Raw genomic sequence first — 19,472 nt, forward strand, 5'->3', positions numbered from 1 at the left:
TATACATTACATTACTGATCCTGAGTTACATCCTGTATTATACTCCAGAGCTGCACTCCCTATTCTGCTGGTGCAGTCACTGTCCACATACATTACATTACATTACTGATCCTGAGTTACATTCTGTATTATACTCCAGAGCTGCACTCCCTATTCTGTTGGTGCAGTCACTGTCCACATACATTACATTACATTACATTACTGATCCTGAGTTACATCCTGTATTATCCTCCAGAGCAGCACTCGCTATTCTGCTGCTGGAGTCACTGTGTACATACATTACATTACTGGTCCTGTACTGATCCTGAGTTGCATCCTCTATTATACCCAAGAGCTGCACTCACTATTCTGCTGGTGCAGTTACTGTGTACATGCATATATATATTATAATATATAATTTATAATGTTATAAATACATAACATTACTATTATTATACACCAGAGCTGCACTCACTATTCTGCTGGTGCAGTCACGGTGTACATACATTAGTTATGATCCTGGGTTACATCCAGTATTCTACTCTAGAGCTGCACTCGCTATTCTGCTGGTGCAGTCACGGTGTACATACATTAGTTATGATCCTGGGTTACATCCAGCATTATACTCCGGAGCTGCATTCGCTATTCTGCTGGTGGGGTCATTGTGTGTATACATTACATATCTGTACTGATCCTGAGTTACATCCTCTATTATACCCCAGAGCTGCACTCACTATTCTTCCTTTACTTTTCCTGTGTTACAAAGTGACTGAACTTTCTCTGTAGATTTTTTCTTTGTTACCCCTTTATTGCTTTGTGATTGGCTCCTTACACATGAGACCATGAATGATCGGTGTCTGAATAGATGAACATCCCAGAATTGTGCGGCTTTCTTACCTTGTATTTTGTTGCCTCGCTGTTTCATGATCTCCGCTTGCTGTCAGTGAATGGTAAAATTCCTTTTTAGATTTATAGATCTAGAATTCTTTTACGTGCTGTTCACAGAGCTGCAGTTTGTTACAGTGTGTCGGCAGCTGCTTGGTGCATTGTAACAAACCTCAGCTGTGCTCGTCACTATATTTCAGCCTTTGAAAGTAAACTAAAATGTTTCCATTCACTGACTACAAGCCGGGATCTTAAACATGCTAGCAATTGAAACACTTTTGGAGACAATTACTAAGTGAACTGCACCCGTTTTTTCCGGAGGTGCTTGGCAGCAGCTTCTGCCACGTGTACGCTCTGCTGATCGGTGCGTGCTTGTGTATGCAATAAGCCTTGGCAGGAGAAACGCTTTAATATGCAGTATTAGAAGTCAATGCCAGTATATAGCTACAGCCACTAACTGTTCTAATTTTGGGTCTATTATGCTGGGAGTTGTAGTTTGAGACCAGAATGAAGCATTTATGAGAATAGTCTATTTTTGATATGCTGGAAATTATCGCAATAAGGAACAATAATGGCGCCAAAATCATTGTATCCCGACTTTCCAATATCGGATACAGAAAAAAATGATTGCAAAATTTGGTCTGGAACCCCATGGGCGGCCCAAGTGTGGATATGTCCAATCTCTCTTAGGTTAGGACCAGGCAGCGGCACGTGATGGACGGCCAAAACACATGAGACAGCGACCTGAGCCCAAAATCTGAGAGTAAGCGATAATCATGCACCAGTTTTTGGGTCCAGGCTAATATGTCACAGAATAAAGAAGGTCAGGACTCGCGAAAAAGTCCCAAAACTTACAAAAAAGCCGCGCACTTGTGAGAACATTATCCCCAATAGTTCTAGGAATATTGATGAGCTGCACACATTCTATATACATTATCCCTATGAGTTCTAGGTTTTGCTCCTTCATGTATCCAGGTGGGGGGCACTCATGGGACGGCTGTCATAAAATTATATATAATTAAATATTTAGTTATAATATATATAAAATATTTAGTTATATATGTATATATATTTAGTTATATATATAATTAACTAAATATATATATATATATATATATATACATATATATATATATATATATATATATATATATATAATAACTAAATATTATATATATATATATATATATATATATATATATATATATATATATATATATATATATATATATATATATATATATATATATATATATATATATATATATATATATATATATATATTACTAATTAATTATATAGTGTATAGAATATGTATGATGGGATTCTCATACATGAATTCTCTTTTCTCTTCTCACCCTGTATCTTGGTTCTTTCCCGTGTTCCAGGTGCATTTTTCTTTTTTTTATTTTTCTTTCTGAGGCTGATTAGATAATATTTACGAAAGAGAGTTTATCACCGTGAGTGTAAATATGAAGATACTTTATGAAATGTATATATTATATTTTTATGGTTGTAAAAGATTGAAAAAATAAACGCTGATTTGATGAAACCGAATCTGAGGATGTTAATGAGTTGTTTACTTGAAGTATACCATGCCAGCTGGTGGGTGACAGGCACTGATTCCAGGTCCACCCGCTTCGTCGCTGATACTCCCCCCTTCCCATCAGTCACTGGTCACCCCTCTGACGCTAATCCCCCTCCCCCCTTGATTCCCCTCACTCCCCCTCTGTCACTGATCATCCTCTTACCCCCCCCTTGACTCAGTTGCTGATCTCCCTTTCCCCCCCCCTTTCCCGTCAGTCGCTGATCCCCCCCCCCCCCCCTCCTGTCTCCACAGTCCCTGATCCCCTGCCAGTCCCTGATTTCCCTCCCCCCCCAATCACTGATCATTCGCCCCCATCACTGATCCCTCTTCCTCAGTCGCTAATCCCTCCTCAGTTGCTGATTCCCCCAGTCACTGATCTTCCTCCTCCACCCTTCAGTCGCTGATCCTCCAACCCTTCAGTCGCTGATCCTCCAACCCTTCAGTCGCTGATCCTCCGACCCTTCAGTCACTGATCTTCCTCCTCCACCCTTCAGTCGCTGATCCTCCGACCCTTCAGTCGCTGATCCTCCGACCCTTCAGTCGCTGATCCTCCGACCCTTCAGTCGCTGATCCTCCGACCCTTCAGTCGCTGATCCTCCGACCCTTCAGTCGCTGATCCTCCGACCCTTCAGTCGCTGATCCCCCCCCCCCCAACCCTTCAGTCGCTGATCCTCCGACCCTTCAGTCGCTGATCCTCCGACCCTTCAGTCGCTGATCCTCCGACCCTTCAGTCGCTGATCCTCCGACCCTTCAGTTGCTGATGATCATCCTCTTACGGATTTACCCCCCACACTCCCTCTCAGTTGCTTATTCCCTTTCATTCCCCTCAGTTACCAATTTAGTGCCTTCTCCCTCAGGCGCTGATTCCACTTCTGCCTCACTTACTGATTTGCCCCCATTCCCTCACTTATACCCCTGCCTGCTGCTCATTCCCTGATTCCCCCTCCCCTCCCCCCCCACCTCCACCTCATTTGCTGATTCCCCTTTCCACCCTTTAGTTGCTGATTCCACACACCCCCCCCCCCCCCTGGTCACTTATACCCCCCCCCCCCACCACCCCCCAACATTTGATAATTGAATCCCATAACTACTCATCGGTGCAGTAATGAAGTGATATCCAGGTGCTTGGTCAAGGGATGGCACACCCAAATAATATATGAACCTAGACCGGCACTCCAAAACTTGCAGTAATCTTTAGGATTTAATCCATAGAGGCACAGTACAAACAGAACGCGTTTTCGGCTAGACCTTTTAGCCTTTGTCAATGCATCAATACAACAAGTATTGACAAAGCCTAAAGGTCTAGCCGAAAACGCGTTCTTTTTTTTTGTTTGTACTGTGCTTCTATGGATTAAATCCTGAAGATTACTGCAAGTTTTGGAGTGCCGGTCTTATGTTCATATACTCATCGATGCAGTCACTGATCCCCACAATCGCTGCTGATCCCCGCGACTGCTGATCTCTAGTGATATGCGGGTGCGGGATTCTTGCAGAGATCCGGAATTTTCTTAAGAAAATTCCATTTTCTAGTGCGCACATGGCCTAAGGCTATGTGCGCACACAGCGTTTTTTTGACGCTATACTTTTGTGCATTTTTGGCCACTAAAAACGCACCCGCGGCAAAAACGCGCAAAGAAAACTATGCATTCTTACCTCGTTTTGGGTGCGTTTTGCTAAGTTTTTGATCTCTGCGTTTTTCCAATGCATTGCATGGGAGGAAAAAACGCTGAAAAACCCAGGAAAGAATTGACATGTCCATTTTTTTTTTTTTTTTTTTTTTTTTTTTTTTTAAAGCTCAAAAACGCAGCTTAAAAAAAAAAAGTTGTGTGCGGACAGCAAAAATGAAAACTCTTAGACTTTGCTGGAGAAGCAAATTCATGCAGTTTTGAGGCCAAAAACGCACGTGAAAAACGCACTGTGCGCGCACAACCTAAGGGTAAGTTCACACACTGCGTTTTTTTTGACGCTGCGTTTTTGTGCGGCAAAAAATGCACAAACGCACTCGCATGCGGTTTTGGTGCGTTTTTTTGCTGCGTCTTTGCTCACTGCGTTTTTATCAGTGAACAATGCCATTAAGGGTAAGTTCACACACTGTTTTTCGCGGCGTTTTTCGGGTGCGTTTTTGCTCAGAAAACTGCATGACTTTGCTTCCCCAGCAAAGTCTGAGTTTTCATTTTTGCTGTCTGCACACAGCGTTTTTTTAGCTGTGGTTTTTTGATGCCCACAAAAACGCAGCATGTCAATTATTTTTGCGTTTTTCACTGCGTTCTCCACCCATTGAGATGTTCAAAAACGCAAATTGCAAATATAGCTGCGTTTTAGTGCGTTTCTATGACTAAAAACGTAGCTATAAACACAAGGGGTGGGTAAGGCTCCGTTTACATCAATATTTCTTAATCCCTAATAGTAATGCAGGGTCCCTGAGTAGCCGGATACCAGTGCTGCGCCCCCTCCACCACCCCCACCAGACCCCTTAGCTATGATGGTGTCGGTTACGGTGTTTCTGGTATTTTTGTCCAGATCTTATGAATTTAACCTCCAATGTGAACGGATTCCAAGCAGATTGCAAAGTCTGGTCCTGCCGGGATCACCAGGAATCTGATGGCAGACCGGGCAGTAAGTGGTTGATTTTGGAAAGTTCACTGACTGCAAGCAGAGGTATTGCAAATGGTGAGAAATTGAAATACACACTATATTAGAAAGTTGCAGAACTTTCTGTTTTGCATTAATTAAACTTTTTTTTATATAGAATTATTTATTTTATTTTTTTTTTTTGTGTGTGTGAAGTTGATAATCGGCACTCCCTCTTGCCCGGCGCTTTTTTTTTCTCTTGCGCATTTTCTCGCTAGAATAAGCAGAAGTTTCGCGACTTTCTCTTTCCAAAGCTCCAAAGTGAAGAACAAAGAAAAAGAAGAAGAAAAAAGACATTTGTCACAGTCTCTACATCACATGCATCAAACAGAGAGGTTTTTCCACGCCGGCTGAGACGCGTCGAGCCGCCATCTGTGGGTTTTGCTTCGTCTTTTTGGCCTTTGCATTAATAAAATGGATTGTGATGGAATCCAGCGGGAGATCACAGTCATATTTAACAGATGTTCATCTCGCTACATCCGTAAATCAAACCCTCATCTCGTTCCCGTCTGCCGCCACCGCGTCATGTAATTAATGACCGCAAATCAGCGCATGTAAATTGGGAAACGTTCGGAGGAAGAGGAACCGCATTTCTTATTGATGGGGGGATGGGAATAAGAGAATCCCTGCAGTGTATGGCGGAAATATACCGAATCATTAACTTCATAGGTGCCAAATTATCTGGCGGTTATAGACCAGTACGTAACAGGTGCTCAGTAGGTGTATATATTGTATGTATTTTTGGGGGGTTTCTTTTGCAGATCAAAAATGAGTCCCACTGCTGCGATCTCCAGTGATCACTTGTGATCTGTAATTAAATCTGTCAATATTTACAGCGCCACCACAAGAGAAAAGAAGGTGTCTATTCACATCAATGTGCGGCGGGAACAGACACGTTCTCCAGAGCAAAAGATGCTTTTTTTATCTCTAGATGTCCCCTTTAAGAAAAAAAAATTAAAGGGATATTCACAAAGTTAACGGGGTACAACCACTGTGACCCCCAAGAATCCAGAGCTCCAGCTTAAAGGCTCATTCACACAACCCTTCCGTTTTTGTGGTCCGCCAAAAACTGTCCTGTTTTTTCACCGATGCATCCATTTGACAACCGCATCCGTCCCGTTCTGTTCCGTATACAGTCCGTGCGTCATCCATGTGACTTCTGTTTTTTTTTTGAGGACCGCAAAAAAACGGAAGGAGAATTTCATACAGTCCAGGGTATCTGGTCAGATACTGGTCCCCATATAAGGTCCATGGGGAACAGAATATGGCGCAAAGGGGTAGGAGCAAGCGCTACTTGCTCACTGATCACCAGCACGGCTGTCACACTGCTCCCGCGGCAGCTCTTTGATTTTCCTGAGCCGGACGCTCATTAGGCTCATACATATTCACTCCTCCCCCTGTCTGTGATTGGTTACAGTCAGACGCACCCCCACGCTGAGTGACAGCTGTCAGACTGCAACCAACCACAGCCGCCGGTGGGCAGGTCTATATCGTACAGTACAATAAATAAATAATAAAAAAAACCAAAACAAAACCGCATGTGGTCCCTCCAATTTTGATACCAGCCAAGATAAAGACTCACAGCTGCTGGCTGGTATTCTCAGTCTGGGGAGACCCACGTCATTGGGAGCCCCCCCAGCCTAAAAATATCAGCCAGCAGCCGGCTGGAATTGCCGCATCCATTGGATGCGACAGTCCCGCGACTGGAGTAATATATGGGGTTAATACCAGATGTGTAATGTCACCTGGCATTAAGCTCAGAGGTTATGATGTCATGGCGTCTATCAGATACCCGACGTCACTAACCCAGGCAGTAATAAAAAAAAAATAGACGACAAATTTTTATTTGAAAAAACACTCCCCAACACATTCCCTCTTTCACCAATTTATTGGAAAGAAAAAACAAATCCGGGTTCTGTGTAATCCAATAAGGGGTTCCCACGACGATCCATATTCACTGTCCCAGTCAATGAAGAACAGAACGTTCTCTATTGGCTGGGAGAGCAGTGCAGTGACCTGAGATAACATCATGAGGTCAGCCCAAGTCACTGCAGGGGATGACGAGCGCTGACTTCATGAGGTTAGCTAGCTACAATACCTGCCCTGATGGAAGCTGCTGCACTCCTGACGTCAGTGCTCGTCACTGAGTTCAATGAACGCCACGTTCACAAGTATTGCGAGCGGCCCGTGACATCACCGCTAGTCACATTCTCGGGCCGGCCGCGAGAGGTGATCTGAGAACGTGGCGGGCATGGAAGTGAGTGACCAGTGCTGACGTCAGGAGTGCAGGACTTCATCACCGCAGGTAATGATCTCATCTAACCACCTGACGGCAACGCTCATCATCCCTGCGGGGCTGGCGCGGGAGGGGGACACAGACTGCAGGGGCACCCGACGTAAGTCACACGGCAGCGCTTCTGTACGGCTTCCGGGGATTTTGCGGACCCATTGACTTATATTGAGTCACGGTCCGTTATTACGGAACAGAATAGGACATGTTCCATAATAACGGAAAGGACATACGGCATCCAATATGATTTTTTTTTTTAGGAACTGATGCAGACAAAGTGCTTCCATGTGCCATCCGATCCTACACAAAAGACATTGAAAAGATGTCAGTAGGTCCGCAAAAATACAGGAACTGACCAGGACAGATGGAATGGTCGTCTGAATGAGCCCTAAAGAATGACAATAGTCGCCCTCTTCCCCCACCAGGACTGGAGGGACCTCCGATCCCGGCTGTTTAACCCTTTCATCATCATAGCTAAGCGTGAACACAGCATCATCAAAGGCACTGCAATCGGCCGTGCAGAGCTAGAGATGGGCGGACATATCATTGGTACAATCTGAACAGGGGCGCAAAAGTTATGCGGGTCTACGTCTACCTCCACAACAGGAGGTATCATGCATTTTGATGAGCTATTTGGCTGAAAAGGGCCCATATACTGTTCTTGCACAGGGACCCAAGAGGTTGGGGGGCCCATTTCTACCTCCAAACGAGGCTGAATTGTGCATTATGAGGAGCTATTAGACTGTTAAAGGCCCATAAAAATAATCAAAAGGTGCCCGTGTACCCCTGGGGAGTGGGGTTGCACCTAAAAGAAGCAGGTGGACACGCCCACAGTGCACTGCCAGCTTAATTTGCATAAAAGCCTGATTTCTTCTCTACTAAACAAGGCGTTATTACTATTGGGATACAACTGCGTACACAGCCGTCCGCTACCGCCATGAATGGTTCAATTTAAAGGGGAAGTCACTGACGGTCTGCAGCTCCTTATTAAAGGCCAGATCAGTTCAGATTATAGAAAACTCCCAAAATTATATATATTTTTTACTTTAGAATTCACTTTTTGATTCAATTCACTTGATGAAAAATAGTGCCTAAAAAAGTTACCATAAAAGGCATAAAACCAAAATCTGGAGCAGAATACACAATTGTCTAGTGAGAATATTTTCTTTATTGTTCTAGAACTACAAATTCTCCCAGGAAAACCGTCCAGGATCAGTCACGTGACTCTTATTATAACCACAGACTACAACTCCCGGCGTTCTACGCTTCTTCCTGCTCCACTGGGATTGGCGGATAGGAAAGGCTTCACTGCTATTGGCTGGCGTCTTTGCACGGTGTCCAATGGCTGATGAACGTTCTGCGCATGCGGAGCTCTGTCACTCTGGGGTGCAGTAGTGGTTACCGTGGTGACAATAATGGGGGCAACGGAGAGCAGCGGCCGGCGGGTGTCCTTCGGGCTGGATGAGGAGGAGAGGGTGCGGGTCCTGCGAGGAGTCAGGGTGAGAGGGGAGGGGATGGAGAGGGGAGGGGAGGGGAGTCTGACACCGCATGTATGTGCCATATGTATATATATATATATAGTTATATCTATTTGCTTGTTGCTTTGCATGATGGGAAAAATTGCATCTTGAAACTTCACGGGTGGAGAAATATGGTAGACACCGGCCATCACCGGCCCCGCTGCCCTGCGAATGCCAGCAACACCCTCCTCCATCCATTTCTAAGTTCACACTTCAGTTGTTTTGCATCAGTCACAATCCGTAGCCTTGAGGAATTACGGAATCCTGCAAAATATTTTGCAGGAATCCAGTATTTCCCCATAGACTTCTATTAGGCTAAGTTCACACTTCAGTTGTTTTAAATCCGTCAGGTCCGTCAGCAACGGATCAGTCATTTTCAAGATGTCAACTGATGCATCGGATGTGTTTTTTATAGGATTCCTTTCACAGGGATCCTGTGAAAAAACTGATCTGTTGCGTCTGTTACATCCGCTGTGCGTCCGTTTTTTGACGGATCAGTCATGATCCGTTTGTGTTTGGGACAGCCCAGTGGGCGTGCCAAACATGCTGGGCATGCTCAGTAGAGCATGACGGAATCCTGCGCTGGATTCCGTCGTAAGACGGATTACGACGGAATCCAGCACCATAGACATACATTACAAGCTTGACGGATGGCGACGGATTCCTGCGCGGCGCGTTAATTTTGACGGCCCGAAAAACGTTACATTCTGCGTTGCTCCCCGCTCGGCGGTCAGTCAAAAACGACGGACCGCGACGCAGCGGATGCAACGCAGGATCATCAGTCGCAATCCGTCACTAATAGAAGTCTATGGGGAAATACTGGATTCCTGCAAAATATTTTGCAGGATTCCGTAATTCCTCAAGGCTACGGATTGTGACTGATGCAAAACAACTGAAGTGTGAACTTAGCCTTATTATAAATGCCGCTGTCATAATCTGAGGGCTTAAAGGCACCACTCGAGGAGTTTTTTTTAGTGTTTTTTTTTATGTATCACACCGGGGAAAGGGTGGTTTATAAAAACCCCGGACTCATACCCCTCTGGTGTCTTCTGGTATCACCGTCTCTGCATTTGGTCTCTTTCAGCTTATGACCTGCCGGCAGCTCAATGGAGGGCAGCGGAGGTCACAAGTCTATGGGAGCCTCATGCCGGTCTTATTCTGGCCCCATTCTAATTTATTCCTGGCCCCGTCGTAGCTTTGTTCTGGCCCCGTGGTAGGTTAGTTCTGACTTTATGGCAGGCTCATTCTAGCTTAGTTCTGGCTCTGTTCTGGCCTCGTTCTAGCTTAATTCTGGCCCTGTTTCGGCTTTGTTCCATCCTTGTCCTCTTAGACTTGTATTGAGCGCTTGTGACGTAACTTCTGACTTCTGGCCAGTCAGAAGAGACGGGCATTATTATTATTATTATTTATTTATAGAGCACCATTGATTCCATGGTGCTGTACATGAGAAGGGGGTTACATACTGAACACATATACAAGTTACAGTAGACAGACTAGTACAGAGGGAAGAGGGCCCTGCCCTTGCAGGCTTACATTCTAAAGGATTTTGGGGAGGAGACAGTAGGTGGGGTCGGGCGGCCGCTCCGCACGGTGGTGGGGCGGCAGCTCCGCACGGTGATGGGGCGGCCGCTCCGCACGGTGGTGAAGCAGTGAGGTCATTGAAGGTTATAGGCATTTCTGAACAGATGAGTCTTTAGGTTCCGTTTGAAGTTTGCAAGTGTAGTAGGTAATCTGACATAAGATAATCTGGCATAAGATGGCACAGCAAGGCTGGACTGCAGAGGATGAGTATCTTCTCCACACATCCGTTTCTCCGGTACTTGTGACGTCTGCTTTCACACGTATCGGAGACAAGGGATCACGTAGACCCATTAAAATCAATGGGTCTGCACACAATGTCCATGTTTCCACAAGGACCGTGTGTCCGTGTAGAGCACACTCTTGTCCACGTGCTCCACATGGCGACATGTCAGTTTTTCGCCACCAGCACGGATTTCACACGGTCTGGACACTGATGTGATCTGTATGACATCAGTGTGACATGTACCGTTGAAAACACAGGTCACATAAAAATATAGAATTTTTATACGTAAAGGGAACTTGTCAGATCAAAAAAGCGTTATAACCTACAAGCAGCAGCCTGTGTGAGCTATTAACCTCTTCCTACCCATCCCTGTGTTGTAATATTTTGTAATATGAAAGTAATAAAATATATTTTATTACTTACATATTCCCCATGTAAATGAGCAGGGCCTCTAGTCCCCTGGGTGTTGCATCGCCCTGTGGGCATCTACATGCTTTCCATGGTATCACACCCCAGTGGGCATGATACCATGGATTTACATGAGTGACGTCCTGTCGCTTCTTCAGAGTCCCGCGCATGCGCACTTACCATTCTCGCCGCCTTCTCATCCTGGTGTTTGCTTGTCAGCTTCAGACGTGCACTGCACATGCTCAGAAGACTCCTGCGGTTCCGGTCATGCACAGCGCTTGTCTGAACCCGTCAAGTAAATACCAGGATGAGAAGACAACGAGAATGGTAAGTGCGCATGCACGGGATTCTGAAGGAGCGACGGGACGTTGCTCATGTAAATCGATGGTACCACGCCGACAGGGAAGCATGCATACGCCCACAGGGCGATGCGACACCCATGGGGCTACAGCCCCTGCTCATTTACATAGGGAATATATAACTAATAAAACATATTTTATTACTTTCATATGACACAATATTACAGCACTGGGATGGGTAGGAAGGGGTTACTAGCTCACACAGGCTTCTGCTTGCAGGTTATAATGCTTTATTGACCTGACAGATTCCCTTTAACTGTCTCCGCTGCTGCTGTTACTTCTGGGTCCACTCATTATGCTCATGAACATTCACTGCACTCATCGCGGCCCCGGAAGTAACAGCAGCACGGGAGACAGCAAAGTCGGGGACAGGTAAGTATTCCAGCTTATGCTGTCTGTGTATTATCCAGATGTCACACGTATAGCACAGGGACAGCACATGGAACACACATGTACCTTCACGACGGGCCATGAAACACGTGTGTGTTTTACGCAGACTTGTGAAGGAGGCCTAATATAAAGGCCAGGGAACTTAGATTTAAAGCACTGCTCCAGCTGTGAAAGAAATCTGTGTGACGGGTGTATAAAACAGCTCCTGAGCCTGCACCGTACATGCATTCTGCACATGGAAACCTGAGCAGAATGCCCCGGCGTGGCATTGGGCCAAGTTTTGCCAGGATCTGACACCAGCTCTGAGTCATTTGCATCAGTTTAATGTCTTTAGTACATAGCTGCAGTGTAAAGAATGGGGGAAGACACTGAGAAGCAGCCTACATTTCTCCAATTGTTTATCCTTCAGCTTTCCGACGACATTGTAAATCGTATGAAAGAGCTGCAGAGAGGAGATCAAACCAGGACGACGGGGACCACCCCATCAAATCAGACGCTACCTCCTAGGGGGGAGGCTGCATCCCAAGGTACAGGTAAGATATACCCAAGTACTGTGACTGTGGGATGATTTGTGTCTGTATATACAGATAATGAGTCGCCCTTAAATTCCAGGCTTTCAGCGACCCTCTGCAGGAGGAGCCCGGCAGCCCACGTACGCCGAGGATGAGCTATACCGGAGGTGAGTGGCCATATACCAGAAACTAGAAGGGCGCTTATACCGCAATCTACTGCAAGCACTTTGCGTTTCGTAGCTTGTAATGCTTTTAAAGAACTGCAATATATTATTACTCCAGTCACATCCAAAGCTGCATCAACAGTTATTTTTTTACATTGAGAGTTATGATTATTATTAGCAGAATACCCGCGGCTTAGGTCGCAGAAAATATGTTACATTGATTGTTTCACTTGCTAAGGTTATATTTTCAATTTCACCTTGAAGTTGACATGACACCATATTTTTTTTTTTCAACTCTTCTTTTTTGTTATTTTGTTAACAGTTGCTTATATTTACAAATTTGTCATAACATTAAGGCAAACCAATACATGAATGAATATATATATATATATATATATATATATATATATATATATCAGAAAATGTGCATCATTAAGGATTGCAACCCTCAGTTATGAAAACTGCTTCACAGTCAGACTGTTCTATATGTTCATAGCGACCAGAGTTCAGCTTTCACTTTACTTTACCAGCTTCAATGCTGAAAGCTACACTCTGGTTGCTATGGGCAACTAGAACGCTCTTACTGTGAGGCGATTTTTATAAATGAGGCCCGAGTTACTTTTGCAGTGGCTATAGGCAGCCAAAATGATCTTACTGTGAGGCAATTTTTTCCAGCACCCATGACAGCACCACGAGAGAGGATCCGCCCTTCAAGGACAGGAATCCTCCAGAATAAAAGGGGATGGCACCTCTCCCCGCATCAGTTGGTTTCCTGTCCTTGAACAGGGAACCTCCAGGAGCGGACTTTTTCAGCCGCAGCAAGTTGAGACTGGGAATGGGTCTTAAGTCAGTCCATTTTCAATTAGCTTTCCGTTACATGTGTTCCGATAATGGGCCTCTTGTGTCCTGCAAAATGGTTCACTGGTTCTATTCGCTAACTCCAAGGGATCAACCTCCTGCGGTGGACGCCCTGCTGTTCAAATGGAGGTTCAGCCTTGATATACTTCCACTCATGGCCTTTTCACCCGTTTTGAAGAAAAACTCCAGGGGGGACAGCGCAGTAATGATCCTGATAGCCCCATTTTTTTGGCCTGGCACACCATGAGTCTATTGCCTGATACATAGTCGTTCTCCAGGCCAGGGGTCCTATTGAAACTTCCAGGGCTTCTCACTCAGGGTCCAGATCTTCACCCCCTGTCAGGCATATTGCATCCTACAGCATGGTTTTTGGACAGGTCACCTTACCAATTAGAGAGTTCGCTCTTGTTCTAGTCCCTACTCTTCTACAGAGTAGTAAGCCGGTTACAAAACGACAAAAAAAAAAAAAAAAAAGCCTGGACAAAATTCTTGTCTCCCATGGGCGAACCCAGTTGTACCGACGCCAGTTATGGTACTCTTGGAGTGCTTCCAGAAGGGGTTCACACTGTGTAGGTCAGTACGCACACAGAGAGTTCTAATATCGGCTCTTGCAACCTGGTTCAATTATGTCCTGACGGGAGACCACTGGATTCCCGATTCATTAGGATATGGTCTAGCCCTATGAGCAATCTATCTTCTTTGTCGCTCCATTGGGAGACCCAGACAATTGGGTGTATAGCTACTGCCTCCGGAGGCCACACAAAGTATTACACTTTAAAAAGTGTAACCCCTCCCCTCTGCCTATACACCCTCCCGTGTATCACGGGCCCATCAGTTTTTTGCTTTGTGTCGAAGGAGGCACACATGCACACAAGCTCCACATTTTAGTCAGCAGCAGCTGCTGACTATTTCGGATGGAAGAAAAGAGGGCCCCTAAGGGCCCCCGGCATGCTCCCTTCTCACCCCACTGAGTCGGCGGTGTTGTTAAGGTTGAGGTACCCATTGCGGGTACAGAGGCTGGAGCCCACATGCCGTTTTCCTTCCCCATCCCTTAGGGGCTCTGGGTGAAGTGGGATCCTAACCGGTCATCCAGGCACTGGGACCGGGTTCCCTCCGCAGCCCCTGGTGGTATCTGCCGGACAGGAGACTGAGTATCCTCAGGGACAAGGCCCTGCAACTACAGGTACTCTGTGTCCCCTTTGGGACGGTGCATGGAGCACCTGGGCCTCAGACGCTGCAGCGCCTGCAGTGTTGTTTTTTTGTCCGGGACTACCGCGCCGACCGTGCCTGCTTGCCGGCCGCGGTTTCTACTTTAGTCCCCGGCTTTTGCGGCCTAGTACATTAAACGCCCGCCCCCGGGCCTGCCAGTCAGGGGCAAGGGCGGGACGGTCGGTCTGACGCCGACAGTGAGGGCTGGAGCACACATTGCTGTCCTCCTCCCCCCTCACTAATCCCTATGGGGCACCAGTTCCCGCACTTTTGTAAGTTACGCCCACGGCTCCCTCCTCCCCTGTGAACGCCGACAGCCATGTTTTAACACATCCTGCCGGTGGAGGACTTCTGGCTGCAGCTCTGGGAGACCCGAGGCAGGGAATCTGGTGGCCACACACCGCTGGAGCGGTTGGTAAGCCACACCGGTTACCGGTGCTGGTACCCCTAGGGTGCTGAACTGTATATAGATACATTATATTGGTATACTTTTTCCGGTTCAGCTATACTGTTCACTTGTGGCTATATACCCTCAGTGACCACGTTCCTGGGAGACAACAGCATGTCGTTCACAAGGAGCAAGGGGGCCAAGGCACAGGGTTATTTTGCTACCTGTACCTCTTGTGCGGCTATGTTACCTGCAGGTTCCACCTACCCTCACTGTGAGCAATGCTCGGCCCCTGTGGCACTCGCTCAGCCGGAGCCTGAGACACTAGGGGGTCCCTCGGCCCAGGTGGAACTGCCGGCACCCCCTGTCCAGATGGCAGGGACAGAGTTTGCTGTTTTAGCCGACAAACTCTCTGAGTCGCTTTCTCATTCCATGACTCAGTCTATGGATAAATGGTCTGCTAAGTTTCTAGAGGTTTTCCAGTCCAGACCGGCCCTTACACAGGCCCCGGGCACTGCGGGATCACCCCCAGGCACCTCTCGGTCTGCGACTAAGCGTGTTCCTGGTGTGGCCCCTAGTTATTACGTGCAGGACTCCGGCACGGACCGCAGTCCCAGACCAGCTAAGCGGGCTCGCTTAGAATCTTCCCCGACTTCATCACGCTGTTCGGGGTCTCAGCTTGAGGACTCTCTGGAGGATGAGGCAGAGGTCGCAGCTCAGGACTCTGACCCTGATGTTGCTCTCAATCTGGATACACCTGAAGGGGACGCCATAGTAAATGACCTTATAGCGTCCATCAACCAGGTGCTAGATCTGTCTCCACCAACTCCGCCTACAGAGGATTCGGCTTCACAACAGGAGAAACACCACTTTAGGTTTCCTAAACGTACCCGGAGTGCTTTCTTCGATCACTCTAACTTCAGAGATGCTGTCCAGAAGCACAGGGCTTTCCCGGACAAGCGATTTACTAAATGCCTTAATGACACACGTTACCCCTTCCCCGCTGACGTGGTTAAGGGTTGGGCTCAGTGTCCCAAGGTGGATCCTCCAGTCTCTAGACTGGCGGCCAGATCCGTAGTAGCAGTGGCTGACGGTGCATCGCTCAAGGATGCCACGGACAGGCAGATAGAGCTCCTACTGAAATCCATCTATGAAGCCATAGGCGCGTCTTTTGCCCCAGCCTTTGCAGCAGTGTGGGCACTCCAGGCTATCTCAGCTTTTCTGTCTGAGATTAATGCGGTCACCCGTACCGCTGCGCCACAAGTAACATCTTTGACTTCTCAGGCGTCAGTATTTGCATCCTACGCCATGAATGCTGTCCTGGACTCGGCTAGCCGTACAGGGGTAGCATCCGCCAATTCTGTGGCAGTACGCAGAGCCATGTGGCTACGCGAATGGAAGGCAGACTCTGCTTCCAAAAAGTTCTTGACCGGTTTGCCTTTTTCTGGCGACCGACTGTTTGGCGAGCGATTGGATGAAATTATTAAGCAATCCAAGGGAAAGGACTCGTCCTTACCCCAACCCAAACCAAACAGACCTCAGCAACGGAAAGTTCAAGCGAGGTTTCGGTCCTTTCGGCCCTCAGCCAGATCCCAACCCTCCTCGTCCAACAGGCCACAGAAGAGCCAGAGGAACTCTTCTGCATGGCGGTCTAAGTCACGTCCTCCAAAGACCACCGGAGGCACAGTCTCCAAGGCGGCCTCCTCATGACTTTCGGCCGCCCCAAACCGCATCCTCGGTCGGTGGCAGGCTCTCCCGCTTTTGCGACGCCTGGTGGCCACATGTCCAAGACCGATGGGTGAGAGACATTCTGTCTCACGGTTACAGGATAGAGTTCAGCTCTCGTCCTCCGACTCGTTTTTTTCAGAACATCTCCGCCCCCGAGCGGACCGTTGCGCTTTTTCAGGCGGTGGACACTCTGAAAACAGAAGGAGTGGTGATCCCCGTTCCCCTTCAGGAACGCGGTCGCGGTTTTTACTCCAATCTGTTCGTGGTGCCAAAAAAGGACGGCTCATTCCGTCCCGTTTTGGACCTCAAATTGCTCAACAGACATGTGACAACCAGGCGGTTTCGCATGGAATCCCTCCGATCTGTCATCGCTTCGATGTCAACTAAACCTATTCTGGATATTAAAGTAGAGATTGTGCCAAAACCAATTGCTTACTACTTGTATATAAAATCATATAATTTTATTAGTATCAAATCACGTACATAACATACAATTAAAATCAAGATGCAGATAGAGGAAGGATTGTCTATCCCTGTCGCTCTTCCTTCCTCACTACGGGGGTCGGCGTCCTAATGTAAAGACGCCCCCGTTCCAACGACGATAGTCATTATAAGGTGATAATAATATAATAACTATGTCCAACGATCCAATTATTGAGGCCACATTATTATACTCAGCTTCCCTTGGTCAAACCCAATATTGTCCCAATATAGGTAATAGGACATGGTAGTTCAGCACAATCATGTTTGAATGTGTACCCCCGCTTTCAGTAATATACTGCTGATGTCCTTGCACATATATCTTGACCAATTAACCATATATTGGTGTGGTGCGGACCCGGCGGTTCTATAGCTATCCACTTTTAAATGCTGATAATCCTTTTATGTATACATGATAATAATCTTATTGCGCATGCGCGAATACTTTGTGCGCGAATTAGCAACTAGGAACCTAGCTCACGGGTTCCGGGGCTCTCATTCAGAGGTGCACATCTCCCGATCAGGTGACCGGAAGTGACGAGAACGGCTGGAAAGCACGGCGAGATGATGACGCGAGTATGCGTAACGTCATTTCCGTTCTATCATAGACTGGCGCCAAAAGCGGCTTTAAATAGCCCATTATGGCTGCGGAGGTTAGCGACCGCTGGACGCCGTACATGGCACCTCCCTCACAGACTTCCCTAAGGTAGGACCTTTATACTCCTTCTGGTGAGCAATAGGCTCAGGTGACTTCATTAGTTCTATATGTTTTGCACTGTAGATACTGGTTGCTGTGGACCCCTGTGTTTACCCCCTGCCCCACTGTGGGATAGCGACCTAGGTAGGTTGTACTGCAACTGATGATGGGATAAGTGACAAGGGTAAGCTTTATACCATATATGACCATAAATGTATTTGTCTCGGTATATACAGGACCTGGAGTGTGTGTACCCCCTCCGTTACTGTTGGAGGCTGTATTTCCTGGGTATATTTTTTAAGAATACGTGACTGATAGTTCAAAGTGCACTCAGGCCTGTGGATGAATTTGAGGTATTTCCCTATGATGGTTTGGTAATTTTAATCAAGCTGCTTTGAATTGCAAGTAGGGCTGAAGATGGTTCCTTTTCACTGTTTTTCCCCCTATAGGTCCCCCTGACGGGAGTTATTTGATACTCTGGGAGGTCGTGTTAACATATTGCATGGTCTAATGTGGGCATCTATAACCAGATTAGGTAAATTCATATAAAAACGGAGTCTATATTCTAATCTGGCTTCATCATCTTTCTCCATAACTGTGGAACATTTTTTGTCTTTCTTTTGACAGCACTTAGTAGGACCCTAACTTCAGTGGGTTATGAGTAATTCATGAATTATTGATCAGAAAGGTATTGTTCCTTTAATAAAGGTTCATAACCCTGGATATGGGGCTGTTACCTGGAGATGAATTTACTTAACATAGTGTGTCTACCCATATAGGTGATAAAGTTATCCTGACACATTATATGATAATCAACCATACAGACAGCACGGTTGTCCCCCTACATTGCTTTGAAGTGGCAATCAGCGATTATTGGTCAGTATTGGTGTTCTGATGTACACCTACATTTGCTATATAAATTGGATTCTTGGACTTATAAGTTATTTGGTTTTTATCTCATTGTATTTGTCACAGATCTGTCCAAAGACGGGAAATTCTCTCAAGAAATTGTTGAAAAGCCCCTGATGAGCCCTCAATATTGACAAGGGCGAAACGCGTCGGGCATTTCTTGATTTGAGTTCCATGAGAAATGCTAAATACCTTTATTGAGCATTTCTTGGTTTCTCATCATGTGTGACTTATCTGTCTATCCTTTACTGAGCACAATGACAGAAATTTGACTCATCTATACCTTTAGTTGAGCACATAGATATATTGAACATCTGACGACTTCCCTATGCCCCGCATCCCTACTCGTTTGAGTGGTGATACAGACAAATTAGCCACTGCGGACTGAGCACCTCTTCCTCACTGTGGTGTTACTGCTGTAGGGGTTGTTTCCATCTGAGAGGGATCACGGTTACCATCAGGGAGGGCAAAACCCAGGGATAGCCGTCGTTGGAACGGGGGCGTCTTTACATTAGGACGCCGACCCCCGTAGTGAGGAAGGAAGAGCGACAGGGATAGACAATCCTTCCTCTATCTGCATCTTGATTTTAATTGTATGTTATGTACGTGATTTGATACTAATAAAATTATATGATTTTATATACAAGTAGTAAGCAATTGGTTTTGGATCGCT

At 46.4% G+C, this 19,472-nt stretch overlaps 1 protein-coding gene across 3 annotated transcripts in view; it reads left to right on the forward strand.

The window, feature by feature from the left end:
• Nucleotides 1-8,726: 8,726 nt before the first annotated feature.
• CHCHD6 (coiled-coil-helix-coiled-coil-helix domain containing 6) overlaps nt 8,727-19,472 on the forward strand; it is a 367,209-nt gene continuing 356,463 nt past the window's right edge. Inside the window, exons 1-3 of one of the 3 annotated variants that reach the window (XM_075321519.1) lie at nt 8,727-8,872; nt 12,264-12,387; nt 12,467-12,533. In XM_075321519.1, coding sequence (XP_075177634.1) covers nt 8,789-8,872; nt 12,264-12,387; nt 12,467-12,533 — 275 coding nt within the window. In that variant the 5' untranslated portion in view covers nt 8,727-8,788. The remainder of the gene's footprint in view (nt 8,873-12,263; nt 12,388-12,466; nt 12,534-19,472) is intronic. The other 2 variants (XM_075321520.1, XM_075321518.1) reach the window with 2 other exon arrangements.

Source organism: Anomaloglossus baeobatrachus, chromosome 8, assembly GCF_048569485.1.
Source record: "Anomaloglossus baeobatrachus isolate aAnoBae1 chromosome 8, aAnoBae1.hap1, whole genome shotgun sequence".
Classification (NCBI taxonomy): domain Eukaryota; kingdom Metazoa; phylum Chordata; class Amphibia; order Anura; family Aromobatidae; genus Anomaloglossus; species Anomaloglossus baeobatrachus.